The 25,138-nt window shown below is 31.9% G+C and overlaps 1 protein-coding gene across 1 annotated transcript in view; it reads left to right on the top strand.

Annotated features, from left to right (window-relative positions):
- The window catches only part of LOC132733653 (uncharacterized), a 61,043-nt gene extending 38,665 nt beyond the window's left edge, over positions 1-22,378 (top strand). Inside the window, exons 33-52 of the mRNA XM_060720313.1 lie at positions 2,566-2,913; positions 6,816-6,899; positions 7,317-8,054; positions 8,642-8,959; positions 9,172-9,360; positions 10,726-10,795; positions 11,184-11,440; positions 11,875-11,950; positions 12,199-12,455; positions 12,941-13,004; positions 13,762-14,033; positions 14,685-14,739; positions 15,110-15,408; positions 15,896-15,961; positions 17,458-17,506; positions 18,300-18,574; positions 19,233-19,302; positions 19,997-20,268; positions 21,492-21,552; positions 22,108-22,378. Coding sequence (XP_060576296.1) covers positions 2,566-2,913; positions 6,816-6,899; positions 7,317-8,054; positions 8,642-8,959; positions 9,172-9,360; positions 10,726-10,795; positions 11,184-11,440; positions 11,875-11,950; positions 12,199-12,455; positions 12,941-13,004; positions 13,762-14,033; positions 14,685-14,739; positions 15,110-15,408; positions 15,896-15,961; positions 17,458-17,506; positions 18,300-18,574; positions 19,233-19,302; positions 19,997-20,268; positions 21,492-21,552; positions 22,108-22,378 — 4,091 coding nt within the window. The remainder of the gene's footprint in view (positions 1-2,565; positions 2,914-6,815; positions 6,900-7,316; positions 8,055-8,641; positions 8,960-9,171; positions 9,361-10,725; positions 10,796-11,183; positions 11,441-11,874; positions 11,951-12,198; positions 12,456-12,940; positions 13,005-13,761; positions 14,034-14,684; positions 14,740-15,109; positions 15,409-15,895; positions 15,962-17,457; positions 17,507-18,299; positions 18,575-19,232; positions 19,303-19,996; positions 20,269-21,491; positions 21,553-22,107) is intronic.
- Positions 22,379-25,138: the final 2,760 nt, after the last annotated feature.

The following is a 25,138-nucleotide window of genomic DNA, read 5'->3' as shown; positions in this document are numbered from 1 at the left end:
TTTTTTTCAAACCCGTACAATTTGCATAAATTTTCTAGAAAAAGTGCAGTGTGTGCGTGCTTTCTGTGGGTTTATGAGTGGTTGGTGGGGGGTAAATTGTCGTTTTAAAAAATTTCTATTAGGGATAGATCTTTTTTATAAACATTTAAAATTTTATTTAAATTTTTAAATTTTTGAATAAAAAAAGAGGTTTTATATAGTTGTTTTTGTAGTGAAAGTTTCGGTTTGTTTTCTATATATTTAAAATTTTTTATGATTTTTTCATTAATAAAAGAGTTTACATTCAAAGTAATTAAAATTATTTTATGTCATTTATTGTTAGCCGATTGTGGTTTAAAATATGGCGTCACAAATTATATGGGAAAAAATGTGCCCCTTATGCGAAAAAATGAGGTCATTTTTTGTTTAGTTACGTGTCTGTTTCTTGATAGGGATAGCATGTTTGATAGCAGAAGATTGTTTCATTTCGTTCAAAGCCTTGATAATGGCCATGTTGTCACTTGGATATATACAGCTAAACTGATATATTCGTTAGGTTAAAGACTCGCATGTAGCGTTACATTATAGATGACAATTTTTTTTTAAGCATCTTACATAAACTATTTAAATCTAAACCATTGTTTAAAGAATTTAAAGACTGGCCTCTCCAAAGAAATAAAAAATTACTTATTTCTTATGCATAAATATATGCCTTAAAAAATTAGACTGACATCAGTTTATGTTTGTGGAATGCATTGAAATCTGTCAAGATAAATATTGATCCTGAGAAAATAAAAAGAAACATTTCATTATACCCCCAAAAACGAAGTTTGGGGTATATAGGAGTCACCCAGTGGTCGGTTGGTCGGGCGGTCGGTCGGTCGGTTCAGACGTCCGTTGCATTTTCCTTGTCCGGAGCATAACTTGAAGACTAATGGTTGGAATTCAATATAACTACATACAATGGCCAAGCACATTGAGAGGAAGTGCAGTGCACAAGAACCATAACTCTATCTTGACTAATTACAGAGTAATTGCCCTTTGTTACTTTTCCTTGTCCGGGGCATAACTTGAAAACTACTGGTTTGAATTCAAAACAACTTCATACAATTGTCAAACACAATAAGGGGAAGTGCAGTGCACAAGAACCATAACTCTATCTAAAGTAATTACAGAGTTATTGCCCTTTGTTACTTTTACATTGCTTTCTTTTGTCCGGACCATAACTTGAAGACTAATGGTTGGAATTCAATATAACTACAGACAATGGTCAAGCACATTGAGAGGAAGTGCAGTGCACAAGAACCATCACTCTATCTTGACTAATTACAGAGTTATTGCCCTTTGTTACTTTTCCTTGTCCGGGGCATAACTTGAAAATTACTGGTTGGAATTCAAAACAACTTCATACAATTGTCAAACACAGTAAGGGGAAGTGCAGTGCATAAGAACCATAACTCTATCTAAAGTAATTACAGAGTTATTGCCCTTTGTTACTTTTCCATTGCTTTCTTTTGTCCGGACTATAACTTGAAGACTAATTGTTGGAATTCATTATAACTTCATACAATGGTCAAGCACATTGAGAGGAAGTGCGGTGCACAAGAATCATAACTCCATCTTGACTTATTACAGAGTTACCGCCCTTTGTTACTTTTCCTTGTCCAGAGCATGACTTGAAAACTACTGGTTGGAATTCAAAACAACTTCATACAATAGTCAAGCACAATAAGGGGATGTGCAGTGCACAAGAGCCATAACTCCATCTTGACTAATTACAGAGTTATTGCCCTTTGTTACTTTTCCATTGCTTTTTTTGTCCGGAGCATAACTTGAAGACTAATGGTTGGAATTCAATAATACTTCATACAATGGTCAAGCACATTGAGAGGAAGTGCAGTGCACAAGAACCATAACTCCATCTTGACAAATTACAGAGTTATTGCCCTTTGTTACTTTTCCTTGTCCAGAGCATAACTTGAAAACTACTGTTTGGAATTCAATACAACTTCATACAGTTGTCAAGGACATTAAAAGGGAGTGCAGTGCATAAGAGCCATAACTCCATTTTGACAAAATACAGAGTTACTGCCCTTTGATACATTTCCTTGTCTGGAGCATAACTTAAAACGTACTGGTTGAAATTCAAAACAACTTCATACAATGGTCAAGCACAAAAAGAGGAAGTGCAGTGCACAAGAACTATAACTCCATCTTCAGTATTTATAGAGTTATTGCCCTTTGTTCCTTTTCTTTGTCTTTCTGGACTTATTACAGAGTAATAAAATAAAACTTCATCAATGGCCAACCACATTGAAAGGAAATGCAATATACAAGAACCACAACTATCTTTAATTGCCCACAATCATAACTCTATATTTCAATTCTTTTACAAGGTATTCTGTTACTAGTAACATCCTCATTTCCGAAGCAGTCTTGTGGGGGTATTAATCACATTTAGTGATAGTTCTAGTTTATATTGCTTTCATATGTATACATTTGCGGACACTGTATCAATATGTGTACATTTATTTGCTGTGCTGTGTTCGTTGTCTTTGCTAGCTTTACATGTAGCTTTAATTTCAGCGTCAGAACTCGTTCCAAGTGAATGGACGGGAAACTACACGTGTATAGCAGACGGCATTAGAACTGTGTTTAGAATGAACATAACAAAATCTGATACTATAGACACAGTCAGCTCTGTTTCTATTTTGGGACATCGATTTTCGATGTCCGGAGCATATGCTTATGCGTTCCGCTTATTGACGCTTCAAAATGACCAGATAATATCGGAAGAGGTAGCCGGCAGGAATTTTACGAACGTGGAATTAGATGGAAAAGTAATGAGCTCAGTTCTGATTGAAGGCTACGTAGTGTTTACTGATACTATCGGGGACAGAGTTCAATGCCCTGTTCAGTTAAGAAGATTCGCAGGTAATAAGGAAAATTTAAGAAAAAAAAAAAAATGTTAAAAAATTTGTTATTGAATTTGTAAATTTACGTGATAATTTTCATTTACATGTACCATCCAATTTTAGTTTCTAGTTTTAATTTATAATATAAATATCAGCCTACTATTATAATCAAGATCTCAGGGCGTTGGGCAGAGACTGATTTGACTGATTTCACTTATTTAATGTCAGTTGATAAGAAATTGTACATATGTAGGTTTGTGTTGCAATTTCTTAGAAGAGACAACAGATTTATATGTTTGATTTGTTATTTCTTAGAAGAGAAAACAGATTTATGTGTTTGATTTGCTATTTCTTAGAAGAGATAACCTATTTATGTGTTTGATTTGCTATTTTTAAGAAGAGATAACAGATTTACATGTTTGATTTGCTATTATTAAGAAGAGACAATAGAATTGTTAGCTTGTTTTTGAAACAGAATACAGAGTTATCTGTAGCTTTTGCAAGTGCAAACATTGTTTTTCTGCTCAATTTTCTTTTCAGCCTCCGAAACTAATTAAATTTGTTATCAAGTTAAAAGAATTTTAAACATATCATTATTTAACTTATTTGTAGATTTCCATAACATTTGATACATGTACTTTGTCTAGCTAGGTTATTTATTATCAGACTAGCCTGTCTGTTTCGAAGAAAAAGTTGAGCTATAATTATGGCTGTGGCATATAATATATACAGTTGTCACTGTGCAAAAACTTTAATGTGGCCCATTGTTCAGACATTTTAATAGTTATAAACATGATACTTAAAGGGAAAGACAAGGTTAGAATATAAACTTGATTTCAGAAAAAGAATACTATAAATAATAAGTCTACAAATTTTCTGCTGCCAAATAATAATATTAAACGAATGATAACAAAATTTAAATCGCTAAATCACCGATTTCTACAAATCAGTAAGCGCGGCCATGTTTGTGTATTGGCCGTATAAAAACAGGTGCGCGTGATGTCATTTCCCCACATCTTTAGATTCATGATAAATCTAGTTGAATCGTAAGGAAATATTAATATAAATTAATTAAGTATTGACCAGACAATTTAATTTTCACAGGAGGTGTAAAGGAGATTTTGTATGGTTCAAAATACGTAACAATATCAAAAAAAAATAAAATAAAGAAACGTATGGCTAGCCAAAAGTTCTAGCCGTACGTGAGTCACGAACGACTAGCCCGGACGCACTGTACGTATTGTCTAGCCGTACGGCACTTCTCAAAATTATATGGAAGTCGAACGTTATAAAATTGTTGATTTTCATGCTTATCATTTGTTGTTTTATTTGTATGAATTATTAAATCATTTTTGTTAATTTTAAGCACATGGGTCGAATAAAAAATGATCGGAGTGGAATAAATAAATAAAAAGAACATTGAATGAAAAAAAAACGGTGAAATGCAAAAATAATTATATAATTTTCAAAACAGTAGATAAATATCGAACATAAAAGCACAGTCAATCAATTAATTAGCCTTAATTAAAACCTATCCAGGGACTGACAATAGAATTTTAGTATGCCTTTCACGGAACATGCAAACTTTCCTTGATGGACAAACTTCTATACAGTACCGTCGGTAATTGTCGCAATTATCAAGAGCCTAACAACAATCATTTTCAGTGTTTGTTGGTTATTTTTTTTTTCATATGAAAGGTGTCGAAAATTAAACTTAATGAAACAAAAAAGGATTATTATCAAAATTTTGTAAACTATTTCAATTGGTGTAAATGCAAGCAAAGGCTATTTTTTCTCGACATCTTGCGATGACAAAGATCGATACAGTATATATAGCGATCAAGGCGATTAATCTCTAAAAAGTTAACATCCTAAGACAATTAATGCTGTTTCTTGGTTAAAATCCTCGATTAAAGCCATAAAATAACATATGCATTTTCGACTTCCATAAAATTTTGAAAAGTGCCGTACGGCTAGCCAATACAGCGCGTCCTTGCTAGTCGTACGTGACTCACGTACGGCTAAAACTTAGCCACTTCCATTATAAAAAATTAAACCCTACTAAAACGTGTTCTTAATAGTACATATAATTAAATTTTTGCAGTTTGATTCTGACTTTCAAATTTAAAGGTGTGAACATATGTTATAATTGATGTACACATTTCAAAAAATATAAGCAACTCTTTTGAAAAGTAAATTGTTAACATGTCTGTCAACGTATGATGCTACGCATCGTAATCGTAGCCTAATATTAACTGCAGGCAAATCATTTTTATTGGCTGCTCAAAAATCTAATTTGCATAATTTATTCACATAATTGCTGGTTCTTACTACTTATGTCTAATACTGCGCATTGTCCATTTTAATTGTTCCTAATTTGCACCAAATGCTCCTGTCACACTGTGTACTGACGATTTTTATTGCTCCTTGTATGCCTCTGTGCCGACAGACCTTTTGATCATGCACAATGTTGCCCTGATTGGTTAATCACCCTTGTCAAATATTCTAATGACGAAATAGACATCTATTTTTTTACGCTTCATCAGTGAACTGAATGACCTTAGGGGGAATTAGGTCCACACCTGTCAAATTATACTGTAGTAAATTACAGCACGTCATAAAATAGCAACACATTTTTTTCAGTTACCAATAATCATTTTAAATATTAATTAGATTTATAATTTTTTGTTTAATTGGATTAAATGTACGGTAGTAGAAATGCGTATTTGTCGGGGAAAGGAATTTGGTAAGTAGATAACGTGGAAAAAAAGCTTTAGGGAACTGGGATAAACCCGAGAATATGCGTAATTATAGGGGAATGGGCAACCTGTTGCTGTTGGTACCAGTTATGACTGGGTGCCTAAATAACCTAACGGACAGTTTTGTTTTCATACGATATTAGTCTGGCTGCCGATTTTCCTGCGCCGTTCTCATTTTTAGCGTCAATGGCGGAAAATCGCGTCCTCAGCATATTGGATTTAGTTGATATTTTACCTGAAAAAAACATACATGACCGGCGATGTATACCCTATTTGGACAGCTTGTCTAGCGAAAATTAAGTACAAAATAAAAGGATACATCGTCAATTTGAAGAAGTTTCTCATAGTACCCAATTTAAATTTATGGTTTATCTTTGAAAATTAAGCAGTCATTGCTTAAATCATGTGGTGGGATCATCAGCAAGCTTGAATATCGGACAAATGATAATTAATGTCGCGGCGTCTTCAATTAATTAATTAAAGCAATTCAGTTCCATATGATGTTTTTCATAAATAATATATAATGTACGCAATAAAATTAATAAGTTCTTCATCAAGATATATTTCAGTAGTACCAGCGTGTACACCTATACGGAAGTGGGTATAACACGTCACAATCTCGGTCTCGTCTGTCTCGCGAGAATGACAGAACGCCAAAATGGCGGCGCCCATGAACTTATTTCTCAAGTAAAAAATAGTGTCTTAAAACACGAATTTCTCTCTTATAGGGTTGATGTCAATAGGATAACTGTCATGGTTCCTCTTTTTAAATGATGAATATTTATATAAGACAGACATCAATCCATCCATTCCTATTCCTTTAAAATACATGCTTATGAAAAGATGCAGTTGTTAGACAAGGGGCATGATTCTGAAATTAATATTTTTGGAGTTATGGCCCTTTTTAACTTAGAATTTATTACAGACAAGCTCTAACACCACATGCAGTGCTGTTGCTAACATTTACATGTAAAATTAGATTTTGGAGGTTGATGGTTAAATTTCAATAAATATTGGTTGCCCCTTACATAGACATAAAATGGTTGCCATCTGAATACAATTTTAAAAGTCACGAAAATATTAATTTTGTTATCATAAAAAAATAATATTGGTATTTTTTTAGTGAATTGCTATATCATCTATGATATATTTCAATTTTTAGTGAACATAAACTGGTGTAGTGGTCATGGAAGTTGTTATAGATATGGTACCCAGCTGGATGAACATAAATGCTGCTGTTCTAATGGTATAATGATACAAATTATGTTTAAATGCATTCAACTCGTGCTATTTAGAGATGTTTAGATGATAAAATTAAGGTCATTTTATGGTGTCATCAATATGGTACAGTTTCAATTAATGTTTGTAACAAAAATTGAAGAACTGGTTTCATTTGTGAATAAATTTCTTTGTGATTGTGAGTTTACAGTTGTCTTGTTAAGATTATCTTAAAACTGCATGTTTCTATATTTCTATTTTTAATATGATGAAGACCAGAATTAATGAAAATGTGATAAAGAAACAACATTTTTTGGACAAAAAATGCCAAATTTTGACAATGCGAATTTAAAGCATTCTACAGTACATTATAAACTTGTGATATTGAATTTTCTTGTAATAAATGTATTATTATATTATACTTTTCATGTGTTTGTTATTAAAGGTTACTCTGGAGACAGTTGTCAGATTGCTCCGTCCACCTCAACTTCTACAACAACAACAACAAGTACGACAACACAGACACCTAGAATCACCACAACTCCAACAACCAAGCCAAGTACATCCACAACTGCTTCAACCACCAAATCTACAACAGCGTCCACCACTGCTGCAGTCAAAACACCAAGAAAAGTTGTGACAACCACGGCCAGTAGCACCACAGCCTCAACATCAACAACAACTACATCAAAACCTTCAACTTCCACGACTACAACTGTTAAACCTACAAGTACAATGAGAGCTGCAACCACATCAACCACTTCTGCTTCAACGTCAACAACTTCTCCAACTGTGGCAAATACACCTTCTACTAAGAAAACAACTACAGCATCAACCACAACGTCAACAACGACAAAACCGACAACAACAAGAAGGAAAACAACATCTACATCAACAACAACACCAAGTACAACAACACCAAGTACTACCACTACATCCACAACAACAACAACAACTCCAAGCACAACTTCTTCAACAACAACAACATCAACAAGTACATCAACGACCACCACTACACCTTCTACAACAAGCACAACAACTTTAGCCACGACAACATTGTCAGCATGTCCGGGACATTTCACATGCTCAAGATTAGGTCAGCAGAAATGTCTACCATGGTTCCAGGGACCAAACTGTAATATTCCAATGTCTAGCCAAAGTGCAGTATGTGCAAAATATGACAGTGAGTGCCTTTTCTTTTCTTTTTTTTTCTTTTTTTGTCAATTTATGTCAATTTTGTTCTTAGAACATACAATTATAAATTTAAAGATATCCGACTATTAGCTTTCTTAAGCTCTAAACTCTCGAATTCGTTCCTTGAACTAACCAACTAACCAGTACTTAGCAATGAGTTTAAAGTTTCTTGCTCAAGGAAACAATGGCTTGCCCCTGACGGGGTTTTGAACCCACATGGTCAGCAATCCTTAGATTACCACTTGGCCAGGTGGCCACATACAGTTTACAGTTCCTTTCTCAATATAACCTCTTTGATATACATTTTCATGGTTCGTAGATAGGTCAATCCATCAATTTAAGATCCAATGAAATTTTTTTTCGTCTGCTTTAAGATTATTTTGCTTCACAATATTAACATTTTACCTTTTGGAAAAATAAACACATCCACAAATTTAGGAACCCACGAAAATGCACTTTGTGACAATACCACGAAATATCAAGTTCATGAAATCAAGTGGATTCATTGTAGTCATTCACTAATGTATTTTTTGAGAGACCACAAACTCTGAAATTTGTTCTATTTCTTTATTTCAGATGCTGATAATATTGCAAGTGTATGGAACGGTAACTATACATGTGCAGCAGACGTGCAGACTACCATTTTCTACCTTAGAGTTACTCATTCTGGAACTGGGCCAGCTATTCAAGGTCACCTTTTCATTCAAGGTCAAGAAACAGTTTTCAGCGGAACTTTTGCGTCATACCTAAAATCCATTACTTTACAGAGCACAGGAAAACATATGGAAATCAGTGGTGTATTGAAAACGCCTTTGAGGGTTGAGGGAGCTATAGTTTTTAAAACTTCGGAACATTCTAGGAATGTTTGTCGACTAGAAATGTCCAGAATAGATGGTAAGTCCGACTTGAAATTAGATAATCAAAAATTTTCCTAAAACTAAGAAGTTTTTGCTTTTAGCATTTTGTAAGGTTTTATGCAAATTAATTGTTACGGTTTCGTATTTGTCTATTGGAAATGTAAGTCGTTAGCCTTTTTAAAAAGCTGTTATTCCTCCATTATTTTATAGTAAATAGATTTATTATATCATTTAACATATATCGTTCAGGAAACCAATGTGGTGCCACTTCACCAACAACACAATTAACAACAACAACAGAAGTTCCGACAACAACAACACCAGTTACATACTATGAGGACAAGATTTATTCTGCCTACCTAGAAATGGTAGATGAAGAATACAATGTAACTATTGTTGAGGACTTTATTAAACAAGCTTGGATTGATGCCAATGATGGTAACTAAAATATTAAATAAATTTCTCAAATATAATGTATAGCATGAAAGATTAGCTGATAATATTAAAAACAACTTGACTTAGATCAGATTTGAATTCCTTAAGCTCTAAAGATAAGTTGATAAAAAAAACAACACAATTTAAAATATTGGTACATGTTCTGCTTTATTACTTTCATCAAAGGCAAAGACTAGAAATTTCATATAGGGAATGGAATCATGGCCTTGTAGTCCTTCAAGGGGTCATTTGTTGGCTCTTTTTTTCGTATTTGACAAGAAATTGGCTTGATATTGGTTCAGATAAGCTACAAGTTTGCATGACAATCTAGTATAGATGCTTGATTTAAAGCTTCAATTTTGGTTTAGGATTAATACACAATTTACTTGGTAGAAGATAATTATGTCATATATTAAGCAGATAGACCATTTAGTCAGTATAGATGAAGCAGACGGACTACTTTGTCAGTGTATATTAAGCAGACAGACTACTTAGTTAGTATAAATGAAGCAGATAGACCATTTAGTCAGTATAGATGAAGCAGACGGACTACTTTGTCAGTATAGATGAAGCAGACGGACTACTTTGTCAGTATAGATGAAGCAGACGGACTACTTTGTCAGTATAGATGAAGCAGACGGACTACTTTGTCAGTATAGATGAAGCAGACGGACTACTTTGTCAGTATAGATGAAGCAGACGGACTACTTTGTCAGTATAGATGAAGCAGACGGACTACTTTGTCAGTATAGATGAAGCAGACGGACTACTTTGTCAGTATAGATGAAGCAGATGGACTACTTTGTCAGTATAGATGAAGCAGACGGACTACTTTGTCAGTATAGATGAAGCAGACGGACTACTTTGTCAGTGTATATTAAGCAGACAGACTACTTAGTTAGTATAAATGAAAGCAGATAGACCATTTAGTCAGTATAGATGAAGCAGACGGACTACTTTGTCAGTATAGATGAAGCAGACGGACTACTTTGTCAGTATAGATGAAGCAGACGGACTACTTTGTCAGTATAGATGAAGCAGACGGACTACTTTGTCAGTATAGATGAAGCAGACGGACTACTTTGTCAGTATAGATGAAGCAGACAGACTACTTTGTCAGTATAGATGAAGCAGACGGACTACTTTGTCAGTATAGATGAAGCAGACAGACTACTTTGTCAGTATAGATGAAGCACACGGACTACTTTGTCATTGTATATTAAGCAGACGGACTGTCATATATTAAGCAGACGGACCATTTCATAAGTATCAGTTATCCAAGGTACAACCGATATCATTGTAATTTAATTGATATTTTGTTGCCAAATTTTGTAAACATGTACATTGTTTATTTTTTTAATTTTTCAGATTCGGTTGTAAGAAACATAGACCTGAGTGTAACTGCCCTTGCTACTGCAAGCATGTTTGATGAAACAGGGTAAATGTTCTATTTTTTTTTGGCAAAAAGACTTATCATAGAAACTTATAATAAAATTTTATTACTTTTTCATGATTTACAAATTGTGGGAAAGGTAATTTAATTATTTTCAAAGATATGGCCAAAAATGTGTAAAAATAGGCTTAAATAGCCAAAAACAAACAAACTAATCAAATAAAGAAACCTATTAATTCATTAAGTATGTGAAATAATTAAAAGGCAGGCATTAAAGCAAAAAGGAAAGCAACATATAGAAACAATGAAGAATTCTTTCTTATAAGTTCAGAAGAAAAAAAGAAAATGGTAGGCATTAAAGCAAAAAAAAATAAAAAGAAGAAAAAAGCAAAAGATAACTACAGTATTAAATTTGTGTGTTTTTTTGTTATAGAACTGATGTGTTAAAAATAGACTACAGACTGAAGGTCGTGTTCCTGATTGGTCAGTTGAAGGTTGTACAGCCAGGTTATAGTGTACTAAATACAGCACTGAGGAGGCACTACTATACCAAGGTTTACAGCGGTGATGTTTCACGACTCACTGACCTTAGATACAGTTTTAGTATCATGATCGAAGGCCCTCGACCAAGACCGACAACCATTGCCAAGATGGAAGATAAATTGTGTAACGTATGGATGGCCAATAGCAGTAAGTCATGTTTTAATAGAATATGGACATCTTAGTATTGAACATCTGAGTCTCAAAAAAGTGGCTTTGTTAACCCTTACCATGTTAAAATTAATCAAAAGACTTTTTTTTAGACTTTTTCGTTTTTCAATCTGGATAAAACTATCATTTGTAGGGAAAGTTTTCGAAATATGTTCTGACTGAAAAGCAAATAGGCTAGTACAGATCATGGAAAAGATTTGTGAAGACATGGAAAGTCTTAAAGCATCTTATTGTCACATTTGAACAACTGTTTGTGAATAAAGAAAAGTTTTCTCAACATTATTGTTTACAGTCTGATACCAAAAAAAATATTGTTATGGTAACATTTTAAGTGTTGTAATAATAGTTTTCAAGTATAATTAGATTTTTATTGCCCTAGAATTTCTTTATATTTCTGACCTTGGATCTTTCAGGTGAGAGACAATTGAATTGCTCTGCCGGGGATTTTGTCAGAGTTATGAAAACGGAAGAATATATTGGAGATAATGCGTAAGTAATTAAACTTTGACTGTTTTAATTTTTGTTTTAACTTTACTACCATTTTAAATCAGCCTTGTGTTATATTGTAGAAGAATTCAACTTTTAATCATGAATAATATTAAGTTCGCTAGATGCTTGAATTGAGCCGTAAGTAACTGGCAATGTCTATCTATGATTCACATGTTTGATTTATCTTCATCGTATTAAGATGTTTGTTATACATGTAATTATAATAGCGTATTTTTTTTTCATTTCAGCATTGAGTTGACAAGGATAGTTTACTACGTGGTTTACAATCACACCTACCTTGATCCTGCAAGAGTTACAGCCCCTGATGACACTCTGATAGATAAAAGTATCGAGATGGGAGTGCAAGGCATTGTGGTATACGCTGGTTTCCTTGAACGTCGCTATAGATACCACTATGAGGTCCTGATTGAGAGCTACGTATACAAAGAGAACATTACTGACTTTACGTCTGCTATTCAAAATGAATGGTCTACCAATAAGAAAGGTAAAGTTTGACATTTTCTAGCATTTAAGAGCATGCAATGCTGTATTGAATGACTTGCTACAAGATCAGAAACTGTTTGTTTTATGATGAGAATTTAGGCAAATTAACTTTGTTTCTAATTTTCTTCAAGTGGTGCATGTCCAGAAATTCTTTACCATCACATCTTTGTAGAAAAATGTTTGAATATAATTCAAGGAAGTGGGTTTGAAAATATTGAAAGGTGATGCAATAGGTTTAATATCTCCAAGGACATTAGACTTTGCATATAAGGAAGCTGTCCAGCTTCTTTTCTTGAGGCTGGTGGTTCTTCTTCCTTGCCAACTTGTGCAAGAATTAATGTACAATGGACGAAATCTGAGCCTTCCTTTACGAGTTAAACAGGGAAAGTGCCAAATGAGGTTTTTTTTTGAGATAAAGAAAAATTCATATATAAAAATTGAAAAAACTATATTGTTTGTAACAATATTAAGTGTTGTCTTTTCCAGAATGCGCAGGTGATGTGTGTATAGTTCATATTATAAGAGTCGAGAAATATCTTCTGAATGGAAAGTAAGTAAAGACATTGTAGATTTGTTTTAAGCAACCAGCAACTTTTGGTCAAGCTTAATATATCATAATACAGCCAAGGTTTTATTCCTTCCTTCAATCTTTGTTGGTGCTTTTCATTGACCTTTACCCTTCAGTGGGTTTCAGATTGACTAGGTCAAGGTCACTGGAGCTAAAAATTTAATTTTCCACTTTTTGCCATTGCAAGGCCATGTATTTTGGTTATGCTAATGAAACATTTAGAAAGTTATGGATATGTTTTTGTTCATACCAAGGCAATTTTTTTTTGCTTTATTGTCATTTCTCATCAATTTAGAATAGCATAACATATTCTTGTTGCAAAGCATTTTTTTGTGATTAATCATTATTTATAATAGGACATAGTGTCTGAAATATTTAAAAACATTCTTGATTTTAATTTAAAGGGTATAAAGCTATATCTATATGATGTTTTTACACAATTTTTAAACAGTAAAATTATATTGTTTCCAAATTTTTATCGTAAATTCAAAAAAAATTATACAATAGATTGTTTTTTTATTAAGAAGGTTTTAACTATTTTGCAAAGATTTTATTAATGCACCAATCGCTCTAATTACTTAGGAAATACATGTATACAAACAAAAAATTTCGTACAGGTATTTGTGAGGTTATCTTTGTCAGAATTCAAATATTTTTTTTAAAAGCAGATATATAGCTTTTATACACTTTAAAAAGTGTGAAAATCAATGGATGGAATTTTTATGACTATTTGTTTCAGTCAAGAAGTATATGGTCTGATCTACTACGTTCATATCGGTGTTGACTTATTGAGCCCTGTGGTGGTGTCGGCACCAAGTATCACCAGAAAGTCATTGATGGTGAATCAACCGGGAATACTGACGCAGTACAATGTTTACGAACTTGCGACTCGGGACATGCTGTATAGGTATCGGTTCCACTGGGAAGTTAGCTTTGTCGGTAGCATTGACCCGAGGGACGTTATCAAACTAACGGCTCAGATTAATCGTGCTCTTGAAAACAATACTCAAGGTATGGCTTGAAAAACTTTCGCTTTGAAATGAAATTATATTAATAAACTATGATTATTCTTACCAATTAATATGTAAGTACATGTAATGACTAAATTATAGTCACCATTCAGTTTCATGGACAAATTAAAACTCTATTTTTCTGGGTTTTTCCCCTTCATTGATAAAACAATAGATTTTGCATTGATATATTTTTTATCCACCATTTCCTTATCAGCTTCTTGTTATTTAAGTGTTTAGCTCATGTTTTATTATGATATAATCACAGACTTTGAAAGGTTTCCTTCTGGCCACTTTGGGTTTGAATCCTGTCACGGTTGTAGGCTCAAATTAACCCAGGGACTTTGGATTCTTTAATGTGAGACAGCTATCTAGCTTTTTTTTAGAAAAAAGATGGTTCTACTCAGGTGCAAACTTATGCCTTAAGTCATGCACTAGTAAGGCTGTGGAATTAATCGGCATGTGACCTGAACAGTGTTTGATTTAAGCAACCGGCAACTTTTTTTTTTGGTCAAGCATGATATATCATAATATTGCCAATTTTTCTTTCTTAATTTCATTCCTTCATTAAAGTCCGACAGAAAGAAAATGAAAACATTATAATTGTGAAATATTGTCATTGTTAAATGTAAATTTTGTTTATCATTTTCAGGATTCCAGTACATTGCCATGTTAAACAGATATACAGTATCTTATACAAATTATGGGTAAGTTTATGTAGTGGAAATTTTTTTAAGGGCCTTCACCTAAAAAAATGTTTGAAATATAAGTCTATCTCAACACTGAAACATCATATTGTGTTGTTTTATAACTTTTATTATTTCAAAATTATTTACGCAAAAAAAGATGATAATAGATTCATTTCCCGATTCTCTATTTTTAGAAACGAATGTCACTAACGAATTATTAATAGCTCTCGGGACGCTGTTTGTTTTGAAGAAGGCTTAACAGTGATATGATACACTTTGTTAAGATGAAATTACTGAAATATTCAGTTTGAAACAACACAGAATTGTTTATTCAACAGAAAATAAAAGTTGAATGCCACTTTAAATTATCATCACATTATTATTGCAGTAACCTCATATCAACAATGATATTCTACCTCCAAGAAACAACCAATCTGAAGAGAGTCGTTGACGTCCGGTCCATAAATATAATTAGTGACGCGAATCTGTACCAGTACTTTCAATCTCATAAAGTCTACTATGGTAGCCAGGACTTGTACATTGTCTACACCCTCGGCTCCCTGCAAACGGAAGATGTAACCCCCATTTCTCAGCTGCACACTCTTAATGTTGATGGGTATTTGGTATCGGAAGACAAGACAAACTTTACTAATTTGTTAGAAGCATCTTGGAATACAGTCGGATCAGGTATGGTTATTAGATAAAATGGTGCTGGTTTATGACACAGTTCCTTGATTCCCAAACTTATCAATCTATCCAAAAAACAAGAGCGTTAAAAAGCAGATAGAAATATGCATTGTGGGGTCATGTGATAATATAATATGATGCAGCTGACAATATTATGTCACATAATCATGTCACGGGGAGAGTGAATGTGGAGCATGACCGGGACTAGAACCCTCGGAAATACTGTACTGCGGTTCTACTGACTTAGCTATCCAGCAGATTTACACATTCTCTCACCTAATAAGTATGCAGTTCAAGACCATGACATATATTTACCTTATATGTAAAAAGTAACCCAGCAGGATATGATTGATTGATCATATGATAAAATGGGGTTGGGGGGGGGGGGGGGGGGGGATCCCGAAATCATTATACATGATGATTATACATGAATGACTTTTTTCATGACAGTTATCACAAGCATCTGTGTCATTGTTTTGTTTTTCAGCCAATCATCATAGCAGATCAGTTAGAGGCATTCGCCATGATTCATCTATCATACCACCAAACAATGGTATCCATAATGCCATTATTACCGTGTTATCCCATATAATATAAACATTGTATCATCAAAGTTGTCAAATTGTGAAATCATTCAATTTTCATTGGAGACTTAATTATGTGGATTTTGTTGCTTTGTCGATTTTTTTTTAAAGTTAGAGTTCACCATTAATCCACCCTTTAGCTCAGTTCCCATCCCCACCCCCAATCCTTTTTTTACCACATACCCATTGAAAAATTATGCGTTTTCCGAGCTTTTATAACCGTAGAAAGTAAAATTATTACATCATCCACAAATTTAAGTCTCCATGGAAACTGCCCTGTTGTCATAGCAACCAGATATGATTTCACAGTAAAAGCATTTCCCCAATCCAATTATACAGTCATGTATTTGTTCAATTAACTGTTAGTAAATCCTTCATCCATAATGTAGCAATGATATTTGATAATTTTCAAATTTTCATGAAATTCCCTTTTTTCCTTGGTGAATGGTAATTTTATGAATATTTATCTACCAATATCCTAAATATCATAAATCTTTCATATAAGTTGATGTATGCATTATGATCATTAATACATGTGCCATATATATAGAAAAATGAATGAGAATAAGTTCAGTACCAAATTTATTGAAAGAGATGAATAAAATTATATCATGCGAGCCTCTGATGAGCATTTTTATTACTTTATTCAACAACTTCAATAAATTCAGTAATGAACCTGCACATATACATGTATAATATTCTATTTATCACATATACCAAAATAAAGACTGTTTAAAGTGTAAAAGAATCATTTTTCATTGACGTGCATATAGTGTAACGCTAACATTTAATGCGTATTTACGCTATGTTTGTATAAATGTAAATGATGTCACATCAAAATAATAATATGCACAGCCATGCAATACCATTTTTACGGATAAATTGCTACATGATATATATTGCACATGCCATAAATCACATGTGGCAGATATGCCATATATTACATATATTCTTTGTCTTTAAATTGTCATACAAAGCGTATATTTAACATATCACATCATATTTGTTGTATATCACAATGTCATATATCATGCATGTCATGTATCATATATTTTCATATATCACATACACATTATATGTCATATATAACCTTTATTTATGTCATGTAAGAACCTTCTCTTTAGTACTGAAATAGGTTACTTCCCTTTATAAATTGTTTAACAAAGATTATTTTCCATACTGTTAGGAATTAGTACCCTAAAATTTTAAAAAAAACATATACTGAATCATTTATGATATTCTGTATTAAGTTAGTGATGTGGAAATATTCTCTAATTACGCGAATTGACAAAATTGTTAAACTTTCCTCTAGCTAAAATACCATCCAACATGTCATTAAATTCTACCCAGTTGCACCATTCGCGATCTTTTATTTCCTCAGTGTAATTTTTTCATATAAACTCTATAATTAGTTTTTTAGACAATAACTTGAAAATATTCATAATCTCTAAATGTGTAATTTTAGGATACAAAGTGGTCATCTTCAAAGAGAGAGTGGGATACAACTTGACTGGGTAAGTACATCAACATTGTATATATATTAGCTTATCTAAATTAATGTAAGTTTGATTGTGTTGGAAGATATATGTAAGCTTATTGATACACTCTCGAATCCGTTCCTGGAACCAACCTGAACCAGTACTAAGCATTGAGTGTAAAGTCCCTTGCTCATGGAAAAAGCGACTTGCCCCTGACTTGGTTTGAACCCACACAGCCATCAATCCTTATATTACTAGTCCGACGCATTAAACACACGGCCATGCGGCCAGTTGTCTTTATGTATATATTAACTGTATGAATTACAAATGCAAATGTATGTGTTGTCTATTTCACCAGCCAGCCCCACTTCCATGTTAGTCAGATCTAAGGTCCCACCCTGTTTTTTTCCCCCTTTAATTTTGCTCTTTGATACTTGAAATCCATTGAAAAAACAAATAACTTCAGGTATAAATAATGAATTTTGACAATGACGAGTTTTTAAATTAAGTATAGGTTAGAGTTTATTAGTAAGCTTTTACAAAATTAAATTGGTCAAGAACAGTGCACCAATTTAGTGTTTGAAATTATTTTTATAAAACTGTTGATTTTCTAGACTGATTGAATTTAGCTGATTTACAAAGGTAAATGTGTTACGATTCATTTGAAATACTGCAATCCTATTGGACAAAAAATAATTTAACACTAATGTCACATATAGTTATTTTTGTTTGAAATAATGGATCAGATTTAATTTAAAAAAAAAAGACTCTTTATGAATAATGCTCAATATATCTGACTTAATGGATTTTTAAAAAAAAATATTTTCAGGGAAATCGTTACAGAATTCCGATATAAAGTCACTCATCACGGGGAAATCGTCGATGCATCTACATATTACTGGTTCTCGGCCACAGTATCACAATTTGTCTCACATCATTTTAACATAGGGTACGGGTTCAGCAGAGATTACACGTTATTTCAAAGCATGGTCGTGTATTATGAGGATGAATTGTATCGACTAACATTCACTACGCCTATTGCCGAGTTGGATTATAAAAAGATTGAGACTTCGATCTTGACTGGACTTTCTTTGAGTTGGACAGGTAATCAAAAATCTTTTTTTTAAAGCTTTTTACAGTCAAAATGTTCAGAAATTGCTCAAATGGATACAACAGATAATAATAAAAAAAAAAAGAGAATGGATCTGAGATTTAGTAAAACATAGGTTTTTGTTTCTCTATACATGAAAATAAACAAAAATTAAAGCTGCACGCCTCAAGATGAGTCAAAATATTTCAAGAAAATCAATATTGAGAAAAATGTACTAAAACTTTAAGAAAGGTAAAAGCAAGTTATATTTTTTATCTTATGTGCAGTTTAAGACTGATTTTGCAGTATTTTATTACCATATTTCTACTGCATTACTAACACAGTAAGGGATTTTTTTGCATATGTTGACGACTTTTGGTAATTTTCTTGGATTGTAAGTGCTGATTGCCATATATTAATTACTTTATTTGTTCACCTCACAATATTTTACTTTAAAATCATTTCCAAAATTTTCATGAAAATTAACATGAATCTGGAGGTGTGCTGCTTTAAAGCAACTCATCTCCACTTATTTTAGTTGAAATTTTGTTGTTTTGAAGGAGGAAGAAAAAATACATTCAACCAGATAATGATTCTTGTATGATTATTTGTATGTATAATTATACTGTATAGCTGTAAGAAACTTATCAGAAATGTCTTTTATTTTTCTAGATTATTCTTTATATAAGGATACATTGGAAGTGAAGATAATCTTCCAGGAACAAGTCTTCATTGAAAGCAGGTAAATATGATTACTTTATATTATAAGTTCTTACATACTAGCTTTTTAATTGATTCAGATTGCAGAAAAAAAAAGATTTAAGATTCTCCTTGTCAAGTGATATTATCAAGGAAAAATTAATTAATTATTAATAACTCAATGAATGAATGAAAAAAATTAAGATTTTCCATATCAAGGGATATAATTAAGGAAAAATAAATAAATAAGAAAATGAATTAATTAATTGATTAATTAATTAAATTAATTAATTGGTTATTCAATGTGAATGAATGAAAAAAAAAAAAGTTCCCCCAAATCAATTTGTATTGAAAGGGAAAAAAAAATAAATTAAATTTAAATTTAAAAAATTTTAATTGATTAATAATGAAGGGGGTAAAAATTAATTTAAAATTTAATTGATCTTTTAAATTTTAAATTTTAAGGGTTAAAAAATTAAAAATTGCATATTTCGTTTTTGCATCAATAGTTATAAAATTTTTAAATCTTTGTAAGCAAACGGGCCCAAAAAAGTTAAACCAAAACCCCCTTTTTGGTTAAAAATGTGTTTTTTTAACCTTTTTTCCCCAAAATAACGTTAAAATTGGGGAAAATTTTTTCCAAATTTTTATTATTTATGTTATCTTTATTCCAAAAAAAAAACATGGGAAAAACTGGAAAATTTTATTTAAAACAATTTTTTGTTTAAACTTTACAGGGTACTTTGGCAGATTAAATTTGCTGTACTGCATGCTAGTAGAGACATCTCTCCTAAATTTGTACATCACATCACCGAGAAGCTGCTCGTACCAAGTTTCAGTGTGGTCGGTCAAAACCTTAGAAAGTACACTTTGTTTGAAGAGGCGTATGATGTCTACAGGGTCTTCCATAGAAGTGTAGCTTTCACCTTGACCTTCACAGAAGCTGTTTATGAAGCAGACTGGGCCATGATTGAAGCCAGTATAAAGGCAGACTGGTGCTCACATTTTGGTATGTTTATATTTTTGAGAACTTCTGAAACCAAGTTGTATTTAGTTTAGTAAAAGTGTAAGTGCTTTTGAACAACAAAGATTGAAAAATTGCTGATTTGAACACCGGCTGTTGCAAATTAAAAGATTTTTTTTTTACATGATGTTGCTTGTTTTTGATCTAATATCAAATATAAATTTTTAATTAATTATATATTTCATTCTATAACATATGTTTATCATAAACCTATTGTAAAGTCCCTGGTTGAATTTTTTTGGGAAAATGGCATGTTACATGTATTTAATGTATTTTGACAAAAAGCAATTAATTTTTTAAAAATTATAATAGCTTTTCATAAAAAGACTATATTAATGTTTTTTTGTATATAACATATGTTTATGATAAAGCTTTGTGAACTAATTAGCCTTGTATAAAGTCCCTGGTTGAATTTTTTTTGAAAATGGCATGCTACACGTTTTACAATGTAAATATAACATGACAGCAGGTATGTATGTTAATACATTTTGTATACGTACCTGATGACAGAAAGCATTTTTTTTTTGAAATTATAATAGCATGTAATAAATTGAATTGTATTTATTGTTTGTCGTCATTTTATATACTGTAAAATCATCATTATTCGTGGTGCACTATCTTTTGTGAATAGTATAATCCACAAATTTAAGATTCAGCAATTTCATTTCATTTATTTTGCATCACATTACTTACATTTTGGTAAATAAACAGTCCACAAATTTAAATATCCACAAAATGTTCTGTGTGACAAAACCACGAAATTTCATGTCCACTAAATTAAGTGAATTCACAGTAGACTAACATTACACTCTAACCAGAAATGATAAAAATCTACCTTAAGCTTACTTTGAATGCATTCATATTTTCATAGACCTGTTAATATATTGATTAAGTCCTTTTGAGAAAAAAAATATGTACAGGACGATACTTCAGGAAAGGAGACTCACTTTCTTAAAATTTATTACAAACAAAACATGATACATGTAACTTACAATTAATATTGATCCTTTGCCACAGGCATAGAGCAATACAAGCATTGACAACCCAGCGTTTAGACCATGCTCCATAATTTTTGGCGGGAAAACTTTCAAATTTCCATTCCGATATCCACAAAATTGTAAATGCAGAGCTATAAAAATGGAATATGGACAAGTTTGTTTATGTAATAATCAGAGTTAAGTTATGAATATATTTATGTCTTATTTCAGTATCCGGTTGTTTCTGGTTGGTTGATATAAAGTATCAAGAGCGTGTTGTGGACGAACATGGGTAAGTAATGTATATGGAGAGTTTATATATTAACACTAAAAATATCTGGACAGTTGTTGTTGTTGTTTGATTCAGTGGTACTGAAATATTGACTGGAGATATATTTAACCTGTCAAAAGCACATGACAGCACATAAACCCACACAAGCTTAATATGCACATAAAAGCTTATTAAAAGCACAATTTAGTACATTTAAACACATACAAAGCATATAAAAATAATGAATTTTTAGTGGTAAACATGGGTAATTTAGTTTTCTAAATATGCCAAATCTATTTTTAAAGATCAATGCAAGGTTTAAAAATGCATGTCATTGGATGATATTTAGGCCTTGTAGTCGATGTTTGTATGGTTGATTTTTAAAGAGGCGAAGTTCTCAGGTCTCTCTCCACCAGTAAAACTTTTAGAAAGTCGCCATATAATCTATTACTGTGTTTCGGTGCAATGTAAAAACCCAACCCCCCCCCCCCCCCCCCCCCCCAAAAAAACAACATCAAAAAAAAAAGTCAAAACTCTTGTTTTATAATTGAATATTCATGTATGTTTTTAATTCAGGGTTCATTACTGGAGGCTAGTTTACTTCATCTACGAAAATGTTGGCAGAAGTATCGTGGTACAAAATCCACAAACAACCGTGTGGCGGTTATCGCAGTTCTCCTTCCGAAGTCGCTTTGGTTTTGACTATCGTGTGCAGACAGACGGACGAACACTATACATGTTTGACTGGTTGTTCACAATTTATACTAACAGCAGTGTTGATATACAAACCAGAAGTCTTCTTCTCTCATACATTGAATTATACTGGAAAATTGACTTTGAAAGGTAAGCAAAGAGAAAAAAGAAACATGTGCCAAAAAAATTTTTCTTCAGTTAAAACATTTTTTCTTTTTATGATTGTGATGGAAGGTAATTTCAATTTCCAAATTGTTAAATTGAGCAATCAAAAGTTAAAATATTGGTCTGAATGCCACCCCCTATATTTCAATAGGATGGTCCAGTTTAAATTTTGAATTTTAAATAAAATACATGTGTAAATCTGATTGTAATTGTTACTTTCAATTATATATTCTATAGTGTTTGGTCAAAATGCTAAGAATGATGTTGTATGAAGGCTTTTATTTAGAAGTAAATGTTGACAATTTTATTTCCGTCTATTCAAGGTTATGATACAGAATGGACGAAACATATTGGTGTAAGAATATTTTCTCAGGAGCCTGTATCCACATCAAGGTATGGCATAAAATTTAAAATTTCTGTTGAGAGATATTGAATGCAATTATTGTACTCAATTAAGTGATAGAATTTTGTCAGGTCTTTGTATAAGAATTAAAAATATATGCCTTTTTCCTTTACAATATTGACCTTCTATTTATTTTGTTTCATTTGAATAAAAATTTAAGATATTTTATATATCAAAAACAATTTTTAAAAAATTTTTTTTGGGTTTTTTTGGGTTTTTTTTAAATAAAATTTTTAAAAATTGGGGAAAGAATGAAAAATTTGGGAAAATTTTAAAAGCAAAAGGGAAAAAATTTGGGAAAAATTTAAAATTGATTTTTTGTTTGGTTATCTTTAGGCCTCCCCTTTAAAATTTTTGGTAAAAACAACTTTCCCCCTTATTGGCCAAAATTTTGGGGTTTTCCTTATTTTTTTTAAAAATTAAAATTATAAAAAAAAAAAGGGGAACATAAAAGTTTTTAAAAAAGTTTCTTGGAAAAAAAAAAAGAACTTTTTTTTCTTGAAAAATTTTTAATGGAAAAAAATATTAAATGTTTTTTTTTTAGAAATTTTTGTTGGGTTTTTTAAAAGGAAAAATTTTTAAAAAATATTTTATTTTTGCTTTTTCAGTGGTTTGATATGGCGTATTCGTTACGGCTTTTTCCATAACATGCATCTCATCAACTCCGCAACTTGGCCAGCATTGGACTATAATCGTATGCAGTCTGTAGTTCACACTGGAAGCCATTTCCGTTTTTAAACCCGGGCGGGGTTTATTCCCGGAACTATTTTTCCATTTTTTTATCTTGGGGAAAACAAGGGGGTCCTTTTGGGTTTAAATTGAAAAAATTTTAGCGTTTCTTTTAGAGGGTTTTTGGGGGAGAACTATGGAGGGGGGGTTGTTTTTTAAATTTTAAAAAAACGGGTATAAATTTTTACTGAAAATTTTTGCTATTAAAAAAATTTTGTGAAATATAATGGTCTTAATTTTAAATTTTTGTTCAGGAAAAAATTTTTTAATTTATTCTTATTAAAATGAAATTAAAAGTTTAAATTAAAAAACCAAAAGTATGAAAAATTATGTTTTAAATTTGATTTGGAAGCGGGAAAATTTAAAGGTTTATGCCTGCTAAAATTAAAAAATTTTTAAAAAAATTTTTTTAACCTAACCATTCTTGCTTTTTTACAAAAATTACGCTGTCAAAATAAATTTAAATTTTATAAAAAAAGGGGGTAAAAAAAAAAAAAATTTAAAAGCTTTTTGATTTTGGAAAAAAAATTTTTCCTTTTTTCTTAAAGGTTTTAAATCCCTTTTTAAAATTAAAAAAAGAATAAAATATATTTATTCCATACTCTTTTATTCTACTTTAGGCTGTTTTCGGTTGGTGAAGGTACATATTAGACTCAAGGGGAAAATGTTTATACAAAATACTGGGTAAAATTTTTTTTTATTTTTCTTTTTTCCAGACTTTTAAAAAAATTTTCAAAAAAACTGTTAGAATTGTTTTAACTTGCATTTCAACCAGAGACATTTTGTACAGTGTAATCCCATTAAACTATTCTTCCTTTAATTTCTGTTCTATTCAAAACAAATTGTCTATTGTATGGTCTGGTTGTTTGTCTGTACATTTTTAGCTCGACTTTTCTATGAAAAGGGGAGCTATCCTACTCGCCCCGGCGTCGGCGTCGGCGTCACACCTTGGTTAAGTTTTTCGTACCACCCCACTTTATTTCAGAAGTATTACAAGTATGGCTTTGAAACTTACCATACTTGTTCACCATCATAACCTCCATCTACAGACAAGAGTACATAACTCTGTCAAGGTTTTTGACAGAATTATGGCCCTTTTTTGACTTAGAAAGTGTATTGAGCTTGGTTAAGTTTTTTGTACCACCTCACTTTATTTCAAAACCATTGGAGGTATTGCTTTGAAACTGACCATACTTGTTTACCATCACGACCTTCATCAACAGACAAGAGGACATAACTCTGTCAAGGTTTTTTGACAGAATTATGCCCCTTTTTGACTTAGAAAATACATTGAATATGGGTAAAATCCACTTATTGCCTTAACCCTTTGAGATATTGCTTTGAAACTTTTAATGCTATTTCACATCATTACCCCCATCTGTACGCAAGAGAAGGTAACTCTGTCAAGGATTTGTTTTAAAAATTAAGGCCTTTTATCGACTTAGAATCTTGGTTAAGTTTTTAGTACCAGTCCACTTTTTGACTGAACTGTTTGAGATATTAATTTGAAAGTTGGAATACTTGTTTACAATCATGATTCCCAAACATGTCCAGGAGAAGGTAATTCTGTCAAAGATTTTATTTGAATTATGGCCCTTAACTGTCAATGTTTTGTAT

Source organism: Ruditapes philippinarum, unplaced genomic scaffold, assembly GCF_026571515.1.
Source record: "Ruditapes philippinarum isolate M1 unplaced genomic scaffold, ASM2657151v2 ctg2183_1_1_1_1, whole genome shotgun sequence".
In the NCBI taxonomy this organism is placed as follows: Eukaryota; Metazoa; Mollusca; class Bivalvia; order Venerida; family Veneridae; genus Ruditapes; species Ruditapes philippinarum.
The sequence above is the reverse complement of the archived record's forward strand: the minus strand, read 5'-3'. Positions and strand labels throughout refer to the sequence as shown.